This window comes from Electrophorus electricus, chromosome 14 (genome assembly GCF_041902795.1).
Source record: "Electrophorus electricus isolate QZ-2024a chromosome 14, ASM4190279v1, whole genome shotgun sequence".
Classification (NCBI taxonomy): domain Eukaryota; kingdom Metazoa; phylum Chordata; class Actinopteri; order Gymnotiformes; family Gymnotidae; genus Electrophorus; species Electrophorus electricus.
The window spans coordinates 4,407,122-4,430,299 of NC_137510.1; the positions used below are offsets into that span (position 1 = coordinate 4,407,122).

The 23,178-nt window shown below is 49.8% G+C and overlaps 1 protein-coding gene across 1 annotated transcript; it reads right to left on the reverse strand.

Moving 5' to 3' along the window:
- Nucleotides 1-1,877: 1,877 nt before the first annotated feature.
- Nucleotides 1,878-5,608, reverse strand: sox4b (SRY-box transcription factor 4b). Its single transcript, XM_027025975.3, has one exon. The coding sequence runs from the start codon at nucleotides 5,101-5,103 to the stop codon at nucleotides 3,964-3,966; it is 1,140 nt and encodes a 379-aa protein (XP_026881776.2). The 5' UTR covers nucleotides 5,104-5,608; the 3' UTR covers nucleotides 1,878-3,963.
- Nucleotides 5,609-23,178: the final 17,570 nt, after the last annotated feature.

Sequence of the window (23,178 nt, forward strand, 5' to 3'; positions counted from 1 at the left end):
TGCGTTCTCCTGTTGTACCGCTAGGGTTACATAAAGTTATTGTTTACATGAAACCTTGTTCCTCTCTAGATGTGCAGATTAAAAGACAGAGCTACTTTTAACGAACAATAACCTAAAAACTTTAGCTAAATTTTGAATAGCTTACATTTATTTATTTATCCGATAGGGTCCAATAAATAGTCTACTGTCAATAAACAACTAAAAAGTTGTTGGGTAAAGTGGGCAAGCCAAACTCATGTCTTCCCACTTTGCCTTCTGTTGTCATTTCTACCTTACATGAATCGTATTTATCTATTTATGATTGTTTGTTTTTTGTTGTATTGCACAATTAAACAAATTGTATTATGGTTATTCTTTGTTCCATTTGTTTCATTGAGAAATCATATATGGTCCACACTTCAGAAATAAGCCTGGAATTACAGTTCTCTGTTCCGTTAATGTTGTTCCTATATTCAACTGTAAATCCATGAAAAAAGCACGATTGTTTGCATTCGAAATGTATTTTCATTCATAAATACATTTTATTGATTTCTTCTCTTTTTTGGGGGAGAGCTGATGTGACCGTCACGTTGATCACATTCATCCATAGTGCATCACACTCTGCACAAAGAAGGGTGTTTTCATACAAAAACAACGCTAACAACTGTGCAAAGGTGCAAGGTGAGGTGTTTCCCTGCTCCGTGATAAAAGTCTCGCTTTAGGTCTGTTATCTGCGTTGCTGATTATGTGGTTATATCCCCTGTTCTGGGATCAGACAGGTCAAATGTTAAAACCTTTTTTTTAACTGTTTAAAAACACGTTATTCCTTAAAATTGCATAGAGAATTGTTTGTTGTTGAATTATAAGATTTCAAATATGGTCACATTATCGAGTGGGATACGTGGAATTTCTATATTTGCAAGATAGGTCGTGCAAGACCGTTCGACACGAGCTGGGTGCTGCTATGTTATTTCGACTTTGTTATTCAAGTTTGAAAACCCCGCAAAGACTAGCCCTTCTGCAGCAGGCATGTTATACCGAAGGCAATGAAAACAAGCCAATCATACCTGCCTCCTTTCACAAGCTATCTTATAAAAAAAAAATCCTTTCTTCATAGTGAATAGTAATAACCATGTAATATGCAGTCAGGCGGACAATGTGCACGCCAACGGAAGTCTTTCCTAACAATACTTTCACTATACTCTAACAATACCGGTACTGTTTACCAGACTGTTTTCACTCTCTCCCTGTCTGCACACCTCTGGCGTAATACAGAATGCCCTCTTATCTTCACACCGGTTACAAACGAAGCCTGGCTCCTTAGTGCCGGGATGTTGGACAGTATGGCTGTTATGTTATTCCTTAGATTGACTCGTTTAGTCATTTGGACTGTAGAGGGACATGCTAGTGGGGTCTGAAGCGTGCTGTTATTGTGCAGCTCCCTGGAAGCAGTGTGACCATGCCAGATTGTCTGGGCTCGAGTGCTTTAGCTACAACACCCCCCACCCCCTTCAAAACAGACTGTCTGGAGAGGGGGAGGGGGTACAGTCTGAGAGACATGCAGCATCTGAATTCATCAAGGCACAACGGAGTTGCGGATCACCTACAGCCGAAGCGCTTGCGCCGGCCCCGTCCACGCCGCTTAGAGGGGTACGGGAAAGAGGTGACATACAGGGGTCGCACAGCAACCCCGTGCATTCATTAAAGATGAAGCTGACGCAGCGTTTACAAGGATGTAAGCGTAGCGTTGACGGTAGCGTAACGCCGGTATCTCGGACTCAAGACATGTGCTGTGCACGCGTTCGTGTCAGCCGCGGCGCGCGCGGGGGCGCGGAGCAGCGGAGGACACGCCCACTTACGCGCGCCGAAGGAGACGAGGCACTGTGGAGGTGTTAGGGTTCAGTTCCAGCTGATTTTATTTCCTTCTTGAAAAAAAAACAAAACAAAAAAAAACAAAACAAAAAAAGTTCTGTACAGGAGTATATTAACAATCTGACAGGCAGTGACTTGACACATTTAGTTGGCATGAGATTTCCCCTCAAATGTGTTATGGCATGATTAGACAAAACAATATTTCTACACAGCATATTGCACAGAATGAATGAAAAATAAAGTTAATATAATTCAGCTGTATATATATATTTATATATAAAATCCATAACAATAATCTTTAAAGTAAGTAAGCTAGTAAAACGTGTATAAAGACAGCTGTTCTAGTGCCTGTCATGGTATAGCGAAACGTACATAAACACACAATCTTTTTGCTTATAATACAGTCAGCTGTACAAAGTTGTTTTCACGATTTTCCTTATTTTTCATCTTTTTTTATTTTATTTTTAAACACAACAGCTATAAACCTGAATCGGAAATACAAAATCTATTCACCATGCCATAAGATACTAAAACAATTAGCTATACTTAGCCGACAAGTAGAAAAGATTAAATATTCAAATACAATGAAGAACGCAGTACATAATCGTTGCGAACTCAAATCGGCAATTTGATGCTTAATGGTTTATTTTCCGTCCAGTGGTTAAAACCGAACATCTCGATATAAAACGCCACGCCAAAAAACGGTCATTTAAAGCTACAATCTCTGTGTATTCAGCAAGATCAGAAGTGAAATGCAGAAATGTCCTTTCAAAAGTCGTCGTGTCGAAGCACATGTGGGCTATAGTGGGGTATGAAAACGAGAGAGAGAGAGAGAGAGAGAGAGAGAGAGAGAGAGAGAGAGAGAGTGTGTGTGTGAGTGTGTGTGTGTGTGTGTGTGTGTGTGTGTCTGTGTGTGTGTCTGCACACACGCCTGCAGACTGGACCTGTAAACATGTGCAGGAGGCTGATTCGGAGATAACCAACCCGCCTGGTTCTTAAAGTTAGGAAATCCAAACAGCGATATACACCGATTGACACCCCCTTTTATATATATTTGTACAAAAATACACTGAGAAAATAATCAAACGTTTCCTCTCTTTAAGTGTCAAAAGTCTACATTTAAATATAAAAAAAAAATCAAAAAGTTCAAACTCTAGCCCTTCTTCGGAGAAGGAGACAGACGTTTCGGGTGGACATGGCAAGACCGACGAGAAACAGAAAGAAGTCCAAACCGTTTGGCCAGTATATAAATACATCCATATAAAACATGGCATCTGAACGTACGTCGAAAGGAAACACAACGAGGACAAAACAATAGGATTTCTCTATACGCAACACCTGGAAAACAACAGAAGTTTGGTCCTGAATTATAAAGATCAGCACAGATTTGTGTTGTGTTTGAATCCTGAAGAGTGAAAACAGCTGGTGATTTTTTTTTCCCTTTAAGCAGGAACCCAACGTAGCGCCATCTATCCCTTTAAATAACCCCACCGCTAGTTGAACTGCTCGACAGTCTTACAAAAAGCTCAATACAAGAGAGGACAGAAAACATGCGGTTCTTTTTCTTTTTTTAAATGGTTTGCCTTAAGTCAACCCACCTTGTTAATAAATCCACCATGATGTAAAACAGCCCAATACAGCCTATTTCTGTACCTCTTAAGTCAGGAAGTTCACTTGGCGATTCGAAAAGTTCTCAATTGTCCGTTTTCTCAGTAAATTTGATTCAAACAGCCGACCAAAGTCTGTCTTCAGGTACGTGCAAATCAATCACAGTTTTCCAGTTCAGACCGAGTGTGTGTGTGTTTGTGTGTGTGTGTGCGTGTGTTTTGTTTTCCCAATATGATCTTCCTCTCCCCCAAGTAGGACGCATTCATATCTTCTTGTCTTCGTGCAGACGCAGGCGCACGACTGCGGCTCTGCGCACCAAATACCTGCAGATCCCCTCGCCGGAGCGCGAGCGTCTGGCCGTGGTGGTCCGCGCTCTCCGTCTGACACCCGGCGGGACCCTCATTTTTGCAGCCTATTATACAAACTCAGCCTACAAACTAGCCTTGGCATCCCTTTCGCTCGTTTTTTTCCCTCTTGCAAAGACAACCCCCGCGTTTGCGTAGTTCAATACGTGAACACCAAGTTCGAGATGGTCGACTCCAACCAGTCTCCTGAGATCATCTCGCTCACCTCGGGAGTGCAGTAATCGGGGAACTCGAAGTGGGAACCGGCTCCCGACTCAAAGCTCAAATCCAAGTCCCTGTCCAGCACGGAGGAGCCGATGCTTCCCAGTGACATGCTGTCGAAACCGGGGCTCGAGTTCATGTCCGGCATGTCGTCGTCGAATTCCTCGTCCGAAGAGGAGGACTGAGACGAAGACGAGGAGTGCGAGGCGGATGGAGCCGGTGACGTAGCCCGCATGCTGGTGTATCGGTGGCGAGTCGCGGGCGCGCCGCCGGGCGAATCCGCGCTCTCCTTGCCGCTGCTCGCGCCGTCCTCGTAGAAGCTGAGGGGGTCGGCGGACTCGGCGGAGCTACTGAGGGTCGGGCTGGCCGGAACCGCCGCTGACGACGGACTGATGCCGCTGCCGCCCCCGAAAGCATAGACCCGCTTGGAGCCCTTCTTGTCCGGGATTTGCTTGGCAGCCGACGCAGACTTGGACTTGTACAGCGAGTGGCGATCGGCGGCTGCAGAGTGCGTGCCCTGCTCGGGCAGCGCGGCTTTGGCGCACCCGGGAACCGTTTTGTGCGCTTTGCCGGACGACTTGGAACTTCCACTCTTCTTTGAGGATGGCTTGGACCCGGCGCCGGTGCTAGTGCCGCCGCTCACTTTCTCCCCCTTCTCGCTCGGCTTGGCGCCGGCCGACTTCACCTTCTTCCTCGGTCGGTACTTGTAGTCTGGATAATCGGCCATGTGCTTCAGTCGGAGGCGCTCCGCCTCTCGTATGAAGGGAATCTTGTCGCTGTCTTTCAGGAGTTTCCAGCGCTTGCCGAGACGCTTTGAAATCTCCGCGTTGTGCATGTCCGGCGACTGCTCCATGATCTTGCGCCTTTCGATCTGAGACCACACCATAAACGCGTTCATCGGTCTCTTAATGTGACCGCTGGGGGTTTTGCACCAGCCGGGGTCCAGCTTGTCCCCTCCGCTCGCAGCAAAGCCGGGCGTCGAGGACGCAGCAATGTCTACTTCCATAGCCCCGGACTCGGAGGAGTCCCCGGCGAACAGCGACTCAGGACTCTCCGTGCTGGTGGTTTTCTGAACCATTGCTACAACCGCCTGCGGATTTTCACGCCGAAGTCCAGCGAGTTGATAAGACCGAGGACGGAAAAACTCCGAAGGATCTTCTCTTCTATAAATAGTAGTCCTGAGGAAAAGGCGCACCGCTCTCAACCCTGTTTAGCGTAGAGGCTTTAGCGCTGCCAAAGTTCGTCTTCGGGGGTGCACCATGCAACTCGGCGAGTAGGTGCGCTCCGCGAGCTCCACGGTGCTCGCGCTCCGGTGGGGGTTGGTGTTAACAGTCGTCCGGCGTTTCAAGGTTTGCATACGAGCGCGATTAATCGCGGGCGAGTGTGGGCTGCGAGGCAGCGCAGCTCCGGCGAAGTTGCTGAAGGCGCCCAACTCTGTCTGCATAGCCCTCCGTGCCCTAACCACGCAGGGTAGACCGAGCACGCGAGCACGCAAACGTCCGCGCGCCGTACGCACTCAGTAAGTTCGAGCGGTCCGCTGTAAGGGCTCGTGCAGCTTTATCCGTTTCCGAAGGTATAATGGCGAAAGTAGGCAGCCAATGGGCGACTGTCTCTAGCCTTCCCTTCGCCGAAGCCACGCCCCCCCGTCCGCACCCATTGGCTGAAAAAGGACTCCAGTAATAATCGGCGCGTGCAATGAGGAGCTTTGGGTCTGACCTCATTCCGGTGTGCGCGACAAACTTCGCTTTAAAGAGACACGCTGATGAACGTCTCTCATGTCTCCAGTCCAACGGGAAAGTAGACTTTTGCACCATACTTGTGTTTAGCGACACAAATACATACATAAATGTGCACACACACACACACACACACTCTCTCCTTCTTCGCTATATATATATATAGTACAGGATATACAGTTTCTATATATATTACATAAATACACACACACCACATATATGTGTGTGTTTATGCAATATATAGAAACTAAATAAATTATTTATATATATATATATATATATATATATATATATATATATATATATTAAGAGAGAGAGATATTAAGAGAGAGCGAGAGAGAGAGAGAGAGCGTCTTTCGAGGAGCAGAACTCAAAAGCATGTAACGTGTGAGCTCGGGCGCCTGTGTTGTGCACCCACTGAGAGAAAGAGGGGAAAAGTGCACGCACATTATTGCGTCCCCTCCTTCAGGGGGCGGGGCCGGTGAAAAGGCAGGCGGTCCTTTGTCACTCCACGCACGCCTACACGCCGACGACCAGCGCAGACGGGAGTCGGAGAGCACTATTCGTATTCAGAGCAACACTAAGCGACCCATTCTCTCTTACTGGTGGACTCACTGGTGAATGCGCCGGGACGAGTTCGCGCCGCGCGTCGCGGCCCTTTCTCGTGCATTCGCTGAAAGAAAACAATGCGTAATTGTGTAACTGCGTTTTGCAGGCAGGTGTGGGTTACCGCAAGCGGAGCTCTTCATTGCACAAAGAGGTCCTTCATCGCAAACTTTTAAAGTATATTAACCAGTTCGGGACTCATCAGCGAGCTTTCTAAACCTACATCTGAATAACCTTTTCCACGTTTTTATGTGACACTAGATGGCAGAGTGGAGCCAAGAGACACACTATGACTTATATATTTCTGCAATAATATTACATCAGTAGACCATAGATTTGATACCAAATTACATAATGCTTCAGCTCTATTCAAATATCAGCTCTGTTCCCGCAATTATAATCCAAATTATGTGTTCGTGAAGAAGGAATACTTCTAACAATTTGGGCAAAGCCTTTGGCAAAATTATACCCATCAAAACAGCTGCCCTCCTGGCTTCTTAAACAATACTTGATACCAGGGTGCTTAATAGAATCGTTTTTACTGAGGGGCAGGGAAACAACACCTGTCCCCACGGCTTCCATCTTGTTCTTGTCGTTGGAAATCTGATCTGGCGGTTTGTTGCCGAATACCTCTGGTTTAAGAAGAGACTCTGGCTTTCCCGCACTAGTTGAGATGGAGGAGCTTTTCTTTGTGGTTTGTGTTCGGTTGCTCCACAGGGATAGCCTGCAGTTTTGTTCCCTGCAAAAGTAGTTAGGTGATCTGCTAAATGCATCGGGCTCGTAGGTCGGTTATGTGGCAATCTCGACCCGGAACATGTCTGTGAATCGAGCGCCCTCTCTGGAAAGCTTTCCTTTGGGTTACTGCAATATTGTCTCCACGCTATTCCCCGCCACCCCCCACGCGCTCTTAAAAAGCGTTTAGAACGTTTGGACAGGTGCGCGCACAATAGAAAGATATCGACTCACTTTCTTTTTCTTTTTTTTTTCCTTTCTCGTGGGTTTCTTTTACTCCTTATCTTCGCGTGCCACACCCCCCTATACACCCCCACCCTCGCTTTTTACGGCGTTTGTTAGCGCGTGGCGACAAGGTGCCTGGACGGCGCGCGCGTCCGTGTCCGTGAGCTAGGTGCGGCAGCTGCTGAACGCCTCACCTCGGAGTTAAGAGTCGGGCGAAACGGTCGCATCCGCCCCGACGTCTTATCAGAACAAACAAACGGATTTATTTGCAGCGGCAGCATGGTGTTACCATCTCACCGTGGTGGGAATAAGAGGCCAGTGTTGGCTGGGGTGCTGGGGGAAGCTAGAGTTCACGTTTACACGCGGTTTTTATGTGGACTTTCAACAGGTTTAGTCTTCGTTTGGAGTCGACATCCACAGGGTGGGAAACTGCTATCTTGTAACACACGACATGTTCGCTTTCCAGTGTGTAGGCAGATTAGAACCTGTTTACACACTGGTCAAAAACCTGTTATAAACAGACGATGACCGATGATTGTGCCAAGGCAATAGCCTACTCTTTCCCCATCTTTTCGAAAACGGCCGCCTCGTGTCTATTTTATCTCTCCTAAAATCACATGCAGCTTTGCCAGACGTAGTTTAGCACAGAAGAGAAGAGAGAGGCGCGGGGAAAAGTACAGTACACAAATCCGTGTCAGCGACTAACAGGGAATACCACTTTTTGCTCGTTTATAATGAATGTATTGATCATACTATCGCGGAAAGCATATTTAAACAGGTGCTCCTGCGTTTCGTATCTTATCTGCAGGGCAGCTGCTAGCTGATGGTCGGTTAATCAGTGACAGGGCCCCGCCGGAAAGTTTTGTTAGTGTCAAACTTTGATTTCAGAAGTTAAGCGACGGCCGTTTGAACATCTGCTCGCCTCGCGGCGCATCGGACACGGAGGCGCAGGGTGATACGGCGGTAGTTTATTGTCGCACGGGCAGGTTAGGTTACAGGCGGGCAGCATCGGAAAGTCTCCGCGGAATAACAAACGTCACGCGTGCCGTGCCAGCGCGCGGGTCCCTTTGGTGACGTTCTCTTCGCACATGATCGCATGAACTGCTCAGCACCTGCGCTTAGGCGTGGGCGCACGTGTTTAAAGGTACGAAAAAACTCAAATCTGTGGAGTCCCGTGTTGATGGATACGAGCGTCCTTCCGTCGGGGGTGCCAGTGCGTAGGTGGGGGACGTCTCTGGAGACCTCTGGAGACGGGCGGCTCATTGGCGAAACCTCTGGGGCTCCGTGTGACGGAATTCCGCCTTGAGTGTTGCGACCGGCAAGCGTTTGGGTAGTGTGACCTCACGAGAACGGCCAGAGAGGGCCCGGGCGATGCTAGTAACCCACCTCATCCTTCAACACCATGACTGGTATGATATGATGATATGCAAGCAGTGTAGTATCGAGTGCGCGACAAAGACGCAAACCGTACTATAAGGTCACGCAGACTTAAGAAGGTTTCCGCATAATTGTGTAATATTTTCTGCCACTGTTGCACGATGGATGCAGTACAACGCGCGCTGGAATATGTAGCAGTAATAGTAGGCCATCCTCGTATCTTTCGCGTAGCGGGAAAAAAACACACTCTGGTGGCAAACTGCACACGGAATACTGATTTGGTAGCAGGCTGTTGCGAACCCTTCCAAGTCACTGGTATAGAGGCTGTATATGTAGTTCCGTGATCTTATAACAGCTAAACAGATCAATAGGGACTATTTCTGCTGGGCTAAAAAGAGAAGGCTATTGTGTGTCCAGCAGAAGTGTAAGTGGAGGGGTGACATGTTCCCAGCGTGCTCCGTCTGAAAGAAGAAGAAAGGCCATCAGAGGAGAAATGACTGGGCCTGCATTTGAGACACATTTTCCACCAGAGTGACAAAGTGACAGAACACCAATTACAGCCAAATGGCAACCTCTTCACACCTGATGGGCACGGGACAGAGCTGAGATTGAGCTTGCAGATAAGAGCTGGAGTGTGCGTGTGTGCGCGTGCAGGCGTACTTTGGGGGTGGGGGGGTGTCCCTTAATTTGCAGAATGAGTGTGCTAGTGTGTGTGCATGCTCTCAGGTGTGTGGTGTGTGTGTGAGAGAGAGAGAGAGAGAGAGAAGGAGAGAGAGAAAGAGAGAGATAACAGGAGGGATTAAAAATCGACAGTGCAAAAGTATATAGAAACCTTTTGACTGTACTGGCTCTCCTCCTGTTCAGTCCTGTCATCGCCTTCTGAAGTCTTGCACAAAGACGACCTCCTTTTGTCATGGACCTAATGGTGAGAGAGACTCGTGAAATGTCTGTAATGTTACTGTGGTTAATTCAGTTCTTTTTAAGCACTGTCTGTTGTAGACTCCTGTCTCATCACTAAACCCTCAACAATCATGCATGTTAATGCTAGAATGTTCTATCAAAGGCTACAATGAAGGTCCTCAGAGTAATTTGGGGGTCTAAAGATGTGAAGAGAGGACGTAATCCCCCCACAGACACACGCTGACAGTAGAACACAATACTGTCAGGTATAATCACGGGAAAGACCAGGAGAAATGAGGGCCTTGTTTGAAATATATGAAGAAAATTAGCGCTTTCTTGTACCTGACATACAAACTGATTTTAAAAACATTAAAAAAAAACGTGCTTCTGTGAATCGACTGCCACACAATTCCGCTAAATAAAATGAAAAAAAAAAAATGTATTTCAACAGATTAATTGCAGCGAGTGTTATATTAAAGGAAAACAACATCTCATTGATTTTTTTCCCCAAACTGCATTAATTTGATTAACTCCAATTACAGAGCCACTGCTCGTTACCTGTCCCCCCCGTGCCCATTAGCAGCCTGGCTGATGGGATCTGGCTTAAGGTGGGATCCTGGTGGCTCTGGGCAGGTGGCTCAAGCAGACCCAGTGATTGTGGGAAATTACAGGGACATATGGCGTGTTAACACCCTCACCTGACCAGAATGCAGGGTAGTCTTTCTGCAGCGACCCCAACGATCCGAGCAATTACCCACCATCCCACACCAGACCTGTCACTCTCCTCCACGCAGCCCACCTGAGGCTTCTGGCCTCCACACGCGTCCACACACACACACACACACACACACATTTGCACACAACACTTATTCACTATGGGAATGCACTTGAAATTTGAGTTTTATGGGCTCAATGGTATAAATATATTTGTTTACAGGGGCTTTGAGTGAATGTAGAAACAGAGAAAACCATGGTTTATTTGTGGTTATTATGTGTTATCATTTCTCTCCACATTTCTCCCCAAGTGAAATGCGATTAAGCAGCCAGATGAGTCTCGGTGCAGCAGACTGGGCTCTCTGACATGCGCCTGTGGAGGTTATATCTGCCCTAGTGAAGCCTGTTGAACTTCAGGAACAGGACACAGACAGACATGACTTCAATCAGCGTTCTTTGGACCAGCAAATGAGTGCGATACGGACCGAGTAAATATCCAGCCCCACACGAGAACGTGGCAAAGCGTCTGCAGCGACTGGCGGGTGTACGTTTCACGCGTGCCCGTTGCCGTTGCGCTGCTGGAGTGGGACCCAGAGCGATAGCCACATCCTCTCCTCCTGGATTTTTTGTTTTGTTTCCCCAGCTCCTTTGTTCAGAGCGCCGTCTTCTTCCCGAGCGTGTCCACTCGAAAGTCCAGACTATCCTGAGGCCCCAGATGGAGGAGGCAGGCAGACCAGACGCCCCCTGTCCGGTCAGCTGTGCCACCTCCCTGGAGAGATTAGGAAGAGGCCACTAAACCCCCACCCCCCCACACACACAGCACCCTTACGAAGAGGCGGGGAGTACCCCCTCACCAGTCTGGGGAGGGGGGAGGGGTTCTGGGCTGAGCGATGCCACCGCTAGTCAGCTGATCGCCGTGTCGCCAGGCTCCAGTGACAGAGACCGAGGCAGCAGCACTCCTCCACACAGAGCGCAGGCGGCTCCGACCCCGCTTCTCTGTTGCTGTCGCGGCTGCCGGATGCGCACGCAGACATGCATGAACACACACGCACACGCTCGCGCACCGGCGCGGCGGAATCAGCGATCACTTTCCACTTGCAGGGGAGAGAGACGGAGACGACGCTCCGGCACTTGGAACGCCAGCCGCCCGCCACACCTCCATGCTCCGCCGCGAGAGCGCTGCCTTCCACGTCGGGAAATTAGGAGAAAACAAACAAGTGGGGAGGGGGGGGGGGGGTTTGGGGAGGAAAAGCAAAGATCTGGAACCGCACAAGGCATCGGATGGGAAGCAGTACGCCAGCCACCATGGGTTTGACGCGCTCGTCCCGGACGCCGAGGGGTTTTCGGCTCCTTCGTGCCTCGGCGGGAAGACTGTGCGGTGGGATGCCTCGCTGCTTTTGAGGCCCGTCCCGCCGCGCCCATCTGCGGCGACCGTCCTGAATAGCCCCGCGTCTGGCGGGCAGGACAGAGCGGCAGCAGGAAGCGGCACTAGACTTGCCGACCTAAATCAGTGCCGGTCCCGCCTGGAAGGAAGGCGAGAGGAGAGAGAAGGAAAGCAAAGAAGAAGCATGAACGCAGCGACCGGAGAGCTTTCTCTTTCTCTCTCTCCTCCATCTCTCTATCTGCCTCATCTCCCTCCGAGCAAGCAGTGGTGGTGAGGAGCGGATGAGGGACCGCATGCTTCCCGGCAACCGTGGCGGTGGGGGGGGGGGGGGGTTTGGCGTGCCTCAGTGTCTCTGCAGGAACCGCCTCTCTCCTCCAACGTTCCGAACACGTCTCCCCTGCTCTCTGTCTCGCTCCTCCCCTCCCCCCCTCTGACCGACGGCAAGCAGAGACGTGCGGGGGAAATGTTTCGAGGTGGGTTACGGTTTGCCAGCCACCAGCCGCGCGGATCAACCTTTACCGGGAGGACTTGCCGTGATGCTTCCACTTGATCGTGTGTGTGTGTGTGTGTGTGTGTGCGTGCGTGCGTGTGTGTATGCGCATGGTGTGTGTCGAACTAGAAGGCTACGAGTGCTGACACGACACACCACGAAAGGGAAACGCTTGAAATGCATGCTGTCCTGTCTTCTCTGGATTACGGAGAGCATACATCCGTCCTCGCAGGTTCTTCTGAAGGCTGTTCCCTCTTTTCCCAGGTTCTCTCCCTCTCTCTCTCTCTCTCCCTCTCTCTCCCTCTCCCTCTCTCTGTCTCTGCTCTTCTCTCAGAGGAAGCGGGTAGTCTGTGAGTGGCATGTGTGCCAGAGGTGGGGTTTATAACTGTCGCTAATCTCAGATACTCTTCTCGCTGCCAGAATACCAACCCCTTGGGAATGGAGTTGGACAGGAACAAGGACCCTTCAAATGAAGGAACTGAAAAAAAGAAAGAAAACTCACTCATGAAACGGACAGAGTGACTGAGAGAACATCAGAAGATGGAGATTTAATTCAGTTTGTCCTCTCAAATTAGCCAGCATTAATGTTTCTCAGAGGCTGGCTTGGTATATACTCCAGACATTTTTTCCTCTCAAGGTAAAAAGAAAATACTGTTGATTTGGATCCTGTCCATTTAAACTGGCTAAATGCAATTTATTTGTACGTTTTCTCATTTATTCTTGGGACATTTTTACACGTTTTGACCCTGTTATTAATCTGTTGGATTTGGTGGGACTGGATTGTTTTCTACTTATTATTTATGCAGGGATGCTAAAGCAGGGTTTCGGTAATGTCTACTACAGCAGAAATCACACGCACTGCAGCTGAAACTAGAACTATGCAGTGTGGGTAAAGAAGTGTGTGTGTGTGTGTGTGTGTGTGTGTGTGTGTGTGTGTGTGTGTGTGTGTGTGTGTGTGTGTGTGTGTAAAAATGTCACACGCAATCACCACTTTTATATACAGTTACACATCTGTCATAAAACGTTATCACAAAACGCACCGTTTTATAAGACAACACTGCTGTGTTCATTGGAGATTGTAGCTGGTTAACGACTTTTGGGATTCTACCTCACTACTGTCATTTCCTAATCGAGTCTGATATAGCGCAACCGTCTCAAAGCTAAACCTGCTTCTGCAGAGCCAGTGAAACGGTCCAGACTGTCTAGACGTCCGACAGCAGGGTGCGCGCGGACAGAAGCCAGGCGACCAGCTCCAGATGCTCGTGGCAGCGGTGTTCACCTCGTGCACGCGTGCGCGCGACGGGCGGAGAGAAGCCGCGCGCGCAAGACATCAACCAATTGTGCCGGCCTTTCCACCTCACGTGCACGATTTGGGGCACACTTTCGTATGCGTGACGCGTTTCAAAAGTTTTGTTGTTTGTTTGTCGGGGAGCCACTAGTTATCGGACCCCCTTTGCCTTACAGAGACATGCGGTTAGTCCGAAGTGTCAGACAGAGATGCAGTTAGTGTGGTTTAGGGGTCGGGCAGGAAACTTTCCGTGCTGCTAATGCATTGTGAGCGGATTTGTAATGGGAGCTGAGGTTTATTCATGCATGCTCATGCTCAACCTGCCGCGAACGGGACATCTGATCTGCGAGGTGCTGAGGTCGATGCACAAAGGCACGTATTTGCGGAGGATGGTGACGTGCTTTTAAGTGCGGCAGTTATTTTGGTGTTGCGCAACGAATTCATAAAAAGAATCACAGAAAGTAATGTTTTGATTAAAGTCTCCGACGATTTTACTGTTTGGCATTAGACAAATACCGAATGCAGTTTGTTTATCATTTTTAACATTAAAATAATTCGGAATATATTTAATATATATTGCCACAGTGCTGCCTCCAAACGTATGTTAGCGTCAATTCAACATTTCCTTCACTTCATATTCAGGGGTCTTTATACGCTATATCTGTCAAATGCACTTATGAGTGTAAATCTCTAGGCAAAGCTTGAAATGTTGCTTAATAAATCTCACAAGGTCTGTGTGTGACCTTACATTTCCAGTTCGCCGTCTCAGTGCCACTATTTACAGACAAATAAATATTCAGTGACATTTCTCTACAAATACCTTTTTTTCACTCATCTAACCAAACTGGTCGCACTGCATTAAACAGGCTCTTAAATCCACCTGCATAATAAAAAATAAGGTATTATGTGACATCGGGAGCACAAACCCTGCATGAAATGTCATGTCCGGGTTGCCTGTGTACGAGTGTCTTAGAACTGAATAAATAAGCTGCTGGTTTCCTGACATCGTGCGTCTGTGCTGCCGTCCTTTCTGTTTCTCTTGAGGTGCAAAACACGAGAGGCGGTTATGCTGTTGCGCAAAGCAACAGGAAAAGAAAGAGCACGCGGACAAACAGAGGTGAACAGGGCCCCGAGTCACAGGCGCGACTTTGGAAGCTTTGAACAAATAAAGATAAAGGAGGGGAGACCGGATAAGGGTTGTGACAGTTTTTGTTTCAGAACATATAACTCGCAGAATATTTGTGTTAGAGCTCTCAAACTTTGACACAAAATCCCATTATGTGTATACTGCAAAGCGCAATGTTTCCAACTTCTCTAGCTATAGCATAGAATTCTTTAACTGATGCCAGTGCTACAACCTGTCCCACTACCAGGGTAACCTGTAACACAACCTACCCCTCTACCGGGGTATGTTGTAACACAACCTGCCCCTCTACCAGGGCACATTGTAACACAACCTGCCCCTCTACCAGGGCACATTGTAACACAACCTGCCCCTCTACCAGGGCACATTGTAACACAACCTGCCCCACTACTGGGGTAAACTGTAACACAATCTGGGAGTTCTAACAATAAGAGTGAAATTTCTTTTTTATGAGACCACACCACAAAATATGCCTCTAAACCAGTTTATTTTGCATGTGCCATCACGTCAACATCTAGTATTAGTACATCAGTACATACATATAATGGTAGTTAGTGAGCTAGTTAGTGAGATAGTTAGTTGTCTGTTTGCTTGTCATGTGATCCCAACACATGTGCAGAAACAAAAAAGTTTAGCTACAGTAACCTGTACATTCCAACACAGCACACACATATAACTGACATGCATACTAAAACTGATTCCTGATTAGGTCTAAACACGCTAAGCTGCACCTGTCAGATGCTCAGTAGGCCTGTCTCACGTGGAGTACATCCATAAACCCAGACCTGCAGTCACCCATCCAGTCAGCAGAGATGATGTCCTCCCACTGTGCACTAGTACTCCTGGACTGCTGTGATTGCCCACACTGTGCAGTAGTACTCCTGGACTGCTGTGATCGCCACACTGTGCACTAGTACTCCTGGACTGCTGTGATCGCCCACACTGTGCACTAGGACTCCTGGACTGCTGTGATCGCCCACACTGTGCACTAGTACTCATGGACTGCTGTGATTGCCACACTGTGCACTAGGCTTCCTGGAGTGCTGTGATCACCCACACTGTGTACTAGTACTCTTAGAGTGCTGTGATTGCCCACACTGTGCACTAGGACTCCTGGACTGCTGTGATCGCCCACACTGTGCACTAGTACTCATGGACTGCTGTGATCGCCCACACTGTGCACTAGGACTCCTGGACTGCTGTGATCGCCCACACTGTGCACGAGTACTCTTGGACTGCTGTGTTCACCCACACTGTGCACTAGTACTCATGGATTGCTGTGTTCGCCCACACTGTGCACTAGTACTCATGGACTGCTGCGATCGCCCACACTGTGCACTAGGACTCCTGGACTGCTATGTTCACCCACACTGTGCACTAGTACTCATGGACTGCTGTGATCGCCACACTGTGCACTAGCACTTCTGAACTGCTGTGATCGCCCACACTGTGCACTAGTACTCCTGGACTGCTGTGATCGCCCACACTGTGCACTACTACTCCTGGACTGCTGTGCTCGCCCACACTGTACACTAGTACTCATGGACTGCTGTGATCGCCCACACTGTGCACTAGGACTCCTGGACTGCTGTGATCGCCCACACTGTGCACTAGTCCTCCTGGAGTGCTGTGATCACCCACACTGTGTACTAGTACTCTTAGAGTGCTGTGATCGCCCACACTGTGCACTAGTACTCTTGGACTGCTATGTTCACCCACACTGTGCACTAGTACTCATGGATTGCTGTGATCGCCCACACTGTGCACTAGTACTCATGGACTGCTGTGATCGCCCACACTGTGCACTAGGACTCCTGGACTGCTGTGTTCACCCACACTGTGCACTAGTACTCCTGGACTGCTGTAATCGCCCACACTGTGCACTAGTACTCATGGACTGCTGTGATCGCCCACACTGTGCACTAGGACTCCTGGACTGCTGTGATCACCCACACCACTAGTACTCCTGGACTGCTGTGATCGCCTACACTGTGCACTAGTACTCCTGGACTGCTGTGATTGCCCACACTGTGCACTAGTACTCATGGACTGCTGTGATTGCCCACATTGTGCACTAGCACTTCTGAACTGCTGTGATCGCCCACACTGTGCACTAGTACTCCTAGACTGCTGTGTTCACCCACACTGTGCACTAGGACTCCTGGACTGCTGTGATCACCCACACCACTAGTACTCCTAGACTGCTGTGATTGCCCACACTGTGCACTAGTACTCCTGGACAGCTGTGATCGCCTACATTGTGCACTAGTACTCCTGGACAGCTGTGATCGCCTACATTGTGCACTAGCACTTCTGAACTGCTGTGATCACCCACACTGTGCACTAGTACTCCTGGACAGCTGTGATCGCCTACACTGTGCACTAGCACTTCTGAACTGCTGTGATTGCCTACACTGTGCACTAGTACTCCTGGACTGCTGTGATTGCCCACACTGTGCACTAGTACTCCTGGACAGCGGTGATCACCCACACTGTGCACTAGTACTCCTGGACTGTTGTGAATGCTACACTGTGCACTAGTACTCATGGAGTGCTGTGTTCACCCACGCTGTGCACTAGTACTCCTGGAGTGCTGTGATTGCCCACACTGTGCACTAGGACTCCTGGACTGCTGTGATCGCCCACACTGTGCACTAGTACTCATGGACTGCTGTGATCGCCACACTGTGCACTAGTACTCCTGGACAGCTGTGATCACCTACATTGTGCACTAGCACTTCTGAACTGCTGTGATCGCCTACACTGTACACTAGCACTTCTGAACTGCTGTGATTGCCCACACTGTGCACTAGTACTCTTGGACTGCTATGTTCACCCACACTGTGTACTAGTACTCTTAGAGTGCTGTGATCACCCACACTGTGCACTAGTACTCATGGACTGCTGTGATCGCCCACACTGTGCACTAGGACTCCTGGACTGCTGTGATCGCCCACACTGTGCACGAGTACTCTTGGACTGCTGTGTTCACCCACACTGTGCACTAGGACTCCTGGACTGCTGTGTTCACCCACACTGTGCACTAGTACTCCTGGACAGCTGTGATCGCCTACATTGTGCACTAGCACTTCTGAACTGCTGTGATCGCCTACACTGTACACTAGCACTTCTGAACTGCTGTGATTGCCCACACTGTGCACTAGTACTCTTAGAGTGCTGTGATTGCCCACACTGTGCACTAGTACTCTTAGAGTGCTGTGATCGCCCACACTGTGCACTAGTACTCTTGGACTGCTGTGTTCACCCACACTGTGCACTAGTACTCATGGACTGCTGTGATCGCCCACACTGTGCACTAGTACTCATGGACTGCTGTGATCGCCTACACTGTGCACTAGCACTTCTGAACTGCTGTGATCGCCCACACTGTGCACTACTACTCCTGGACTGCTGTGATCACCCACACTGTACACTAGTACTCATGGACTGCTGTGATCGCCCACACTGTGCACTAGGACTCCTGGACTGCTGTGATCACCCACACTGTGCACTAGTACTCATGGATTGCTGTGATCGCCCACACTGTGCACTAGTACTCATGGACTGCTGTGATCGCCCACACTGTGCACTAGGACTCCTGGACTGCTGTGTTCACCCACACTGTGCACTAGTACTCCTGGACTGCTGTGATCGCCCACACTGTGCACTAGTACTCATGGACTGCTGTGATCGCCCACACTGTGCACTAGTACTCATGGATTGCTATGATCGCCCACACTGTGCACTAGTACTCCTGGACTGCTGTGATCGCCTACACTGTGCACTAGTACTCCTGGAGTGCTCTGATCACCCACACTGTGCAGTAGTACTCCTGGACTGCTGTGTTCACCCACACTGTGCACTAGTACTCCTGGACTGCTGTGATCGCCCACACTGTGCACTAGTACTCATGGACTGCTGTGATCGCCCACACTGTGCACTAGGACTCCTGGACTGCTGTGATCACCCACACCACTAGTACTCCTGGACTGCTGTGATCGCCTACACTGTGCACTAGTACTCCTGGACTGCTGTGATTGCCCACACTGTGCACTAGTACTCATGGACTGCTGTGATCGCCCACACTGTGCACTAGGACTCCTGGACTGCTGTGATCACCCACACCACTAGTACTCCTGGACTGCTGTGATCGCCCACACTGTGCACTAGTACTCCTGGACAGCTGTGATTGCCTACATTGTGCACTAGCACTTCTGGACTGCTGTGATCGCCTACACTGTACACTAGCACTTCTGAACTGCTGTGATCGCCCACACTGTGCACTAGTACTCCTGGACAGCTGTGATCGCCCACACTGTGCACTAGCACTTCTGAACTGCTGTGATTGCCTATACTGTGCACTAGTACTCCTGGACTGCTGTGATTGCCCACACTGTGCACTAGTACTCCTGGACAGCGGTGATCACCCACACTGTGCACTAGTACTCATGGACTGTTGTGAATGCTACACTGTGGACTAGTACTCATGGAGTGCTGTGTTCACCCACGCTGTGCACTAGTACTCCTGGAGTGCTGTGATCACCCACACTGTGCACTAGTACTCCTAGAGTGCTGTGTTCACCCACGCTGTGCACTAGTACTCCTGGAGTGCTGTGATTGCCCACACTGTGCACTAGGACTCCTGGACTGCTGTGATCGCCCACACTGTGCACTAGTACTCATGGACTGCTGTGATCGCCACACTGTGCACTAGTACTCCTGGACAGCTGTGATCACCTACATTGTGCACTAGCACTTCTGAACTGCTGTGATCGCCTACACTGTACACTAGCACTTCTGAACTGCTGTGATTGCCCACACTGTGCACTAGTACTCTTAGAGTGCTGTGATTGCCCACACTGTGCACTAGTACTCTTAGAGTGCTGTGATCGCCCACACTGTGCACTAGTACTCTTGGACTGCTATGTTCACCCACACTGTGTACTAGTACTCTTAGAGTGCTGTGATCGCCCACACTGTGCACGAGTACTCTTGGACTGCTGTGTTCACCCACACTGTGCACTAGTACTCATGGACTGCTGTGATCGCCCACACTGTGCACTAGTACTCATGGACTGCTGTGATCGCCTACACTGTGCACTAGCACTTCTGAACTGCTGTGATCGCCCACACTGTGCACTACTACTCCTGGACTGCTGTGATCGCCTACACTGTACACTAGTACTCATGGACTGCTGTGATCGCCCACACTGTGCACTAGGACTCCTGGACTGCTGTGATCACCCACACTGTGCACTAGTACTCATGGATTGCTGTGATCGCCCACACTGTGCACTAGTACTCATGGACTGCTGTGATCGCCCACACTGTGCACTAGGACTCCTGGACTGCTGTGTTCACCCACACTGTGCACTAGTACTCCTGGACTGCTGTGATCGCCCACACTGTGCACTAGTACTCATGGACTGCTGTGATCGCCTACACTGTGCACTAGCACTTCTGAACTGCTGTGATCGCCCACACTGTGCACTACTACTCCTGGACTGCTGTGATCACCCACACTGTACACTAGTACTCATGGACTGCTGTGATCGCCCACACTGTGCACTAGGACTCCTGGACTGCTGTGATCACCCACACTGTGCACTAGTACTCATGGATTGCTGTGATCGCCCACACTGTGCACTAGTACTCATGGACTGCTGTGATCGCCCACACTGTGCACTAGGACTCCTGGACTGCTGTGTTCACCCACACTGTGCACTAGTACTCCTGGACTGCTGTGATCGCCCACACTGTGCACTAGTACTCATGGACTGCTGTGATCGCCCACACTGTGCACTAGTACTCATGGATTGCTATGATCGCCCACACTGTGCACTAGTACTCCTGGACTGCTGTGATCGCCTACACTGTGCACTAGTACTCCTGGAGTGCTCTGATCACCCACACTGTGCAGTAGTACTCCTGGACTGCTGTGTTCACCCACACTGTGCACTAGTACTCCTGGACTGCTGTGATCGCCCACACTGTGCACTAGTACTCATGGACTGCTGTGATCGCCCACACTGTGCACTAGGACTCCTGGACTGCTGTGATCACCCACACCACTAGTACTCCTGGACTGCTGTGATCGCCTACACTGTGCACTAGTACTCCTGGACTGCTGTGATTGCCCACACTGTGCACTAGTACTCATGGACTGCTGTGATCGCCCACACTGTGCACTAGGACTCCTGGACTGCTGTGATCACCCACACCACTAGTACTCCTGGACTGCTGTGATCGCCCACACTGTGCACTAGTACTCCTGGACAGCTGTGATTGCCTACATTGTGCACTAGCACTTCTGGACTGCTGTGATCGCCTACACTGTACACTAGCACTTCTGAACTGCTGTGATCGCCCACACTGTGCACTAGTACTCCTGGACAGCTGTGATCGCCCACACTGTGCACTAGCACTTCTGAACTGCTGTGATTGCCTATACTGTGCACTAGTACTCCTGGACTGCTGTGATTGCCCACACTGTGCACTAGTACTCCTGGACAGCGGTGATCACCCACACTGTGCACTAGTACTCATGGACTGTTGTGAATGCTACACTGTGGACTAGTACTCATGGAGTGCTGTGTTCACCCACGCTGTGCACTAGTACTCCTGGAGTGCTGTGATCACCCACACTGTGCACTAGTACTCCTAGAGTGCTGTGTTCACCCACGCTGTGCACTAGTACTCCTGGAGTGCTGTGATTGCCCACACTGTGCACTAGGACTCCTGGACTGCTGTGATCGCCCACACTGTGCACTAGTACTCATGGACTGCTGTGATCGCCACACTGTGCACTAGTACTCCTGGACAGCTGTGATCACCTACATTGTGCACTAGCACTTCTGAACTGCTGTGATCGCCTACACTGTACACTAGCACTTCTGAACTGCTGTGATTGCCCACACTGTGCACTAGTACTCTTAGAGTGCTGTGATTGCCCACACTGTGCACTAGTACTCTTAGAGTGCTGTGATCGCCCACACTGTGCACTAGTACTCTTGGACTGCTATGTTCACCCACACTGTGTACTAGTACTCTTAGAGTGCTGTGATCGCCCACACTGTGCACGAGTACTCTTGGACTGCTGTGTTCACCCACACTGTGCACTAGTACTCATGGACTGCTGTGATCGCCCACACTGTGCACTAGTACTCATGGACTGCTGTGATCGCCTACACTGTGCACTAGCACTTCTGAACTGCTGTGATCGCCCACACTGTGCACTACTACTCCTGGACTGCTGTGATCGCCTACACTGTACACTAGTACTCATGGACTGCTGTGATCGCCCACACTGTGCACTAGGACTCCTGGACTGCTGTGATCACCCACACTGTGCACTAGTACTCATGGATTGCTGTGATCGCCCACACTGTGCACTAGTACTCATGGACTGCTGTGATCGCCCACACTGTGCACTAGGACTCCTGGACTGCTGTGTTCACCCACACTGTGCACTAGTACTCCTGGACTGCTGTGATCGCCCACACTGTGCACTAGTACTCATGGACTGCTGTGATCGCCCACACTGTGCACTAGTACTCATGGATTGCTATGATCGCCCACACTGTGCACTAGTACTCCTGGACTGCTGTGATCGCCTACACTGTGCACTAGTACTCCTGGAGTGCTCTGATCACCCACACTGTGCAGTAGTACTCCTGGACTGCTGTGTTCACCCACACTGTGCACTAGTACTCCTGGACTGCTGTGATCGCCCACACTGTGCACTAGTACTCATGGACTGCTGTGATCGCCCACACTGTGCACTAGGACTCCTGGACTGCTGTGATCACCCACACCACTAGTACTCCTGGACTGCTGTGATCGCCTATACTGTGCACTAGTACTCCTGGACTGCTGTGATTGCCCACACTGTGCACTAGCACTTCTGAACTGCTGTGATTGCCTATACTGTGCACTAGTACTCCTGGACTGCTGTGATTGCCCACACTGTGCACTAGTACTCCTGGACAGCGGTGATCACCCACACTGTGCACTAGTACTCCTGGACTGTTGTGAATGCTACACTGTGGACTAGTACTCATGGAGTGCTGTGTTCACCCACGCTGTGCACTAGTACTCCTGGAGTGCTGTGATCACCCACACTGTGCACTAGTACTCCTAGAGTGCTGTGATCACCCACACTGTGCACTAGTACTCCTGGACTGTTGTGAATGCTACACTGTGCACTAGTACTCATGGAGTGCTGTGTTCACCCACGCTGTGCACTAGTACTCCTGGACTGCTGTGATCGCCCACACTGTGCACTAGTACTCATGGATTGCTGTGTTTGCCCACACTGTGCACTAGTACTCCTGGACTGTTGTGATCGCCACTGTGCACTAGTACTCCTGGACTGTTGTGATCGCCACTGTGCACTAGTACCTAACAGACGACTCTTAACATAATACAAGTTACAGAATTCCAATAGCATCTCTACTGATCAAAAATATAGACTTGGTCCAAAAACTCACTTTTGTACCTGAAAATCAGTGTTTGGGCAGTAAAAGCTGCTGAGATCTTCATGCAGCTCTGCATGTTT

Excerpts from the sequence above, each read along its gene's own strand:
- sox4b (XM_027025975.3), bottom strand. The coding sequence starts at position 5,103 with ATGGTTCAGAAAACCACCAGCACGGAGAGTCCTGAGTCGCTGTTCGCC.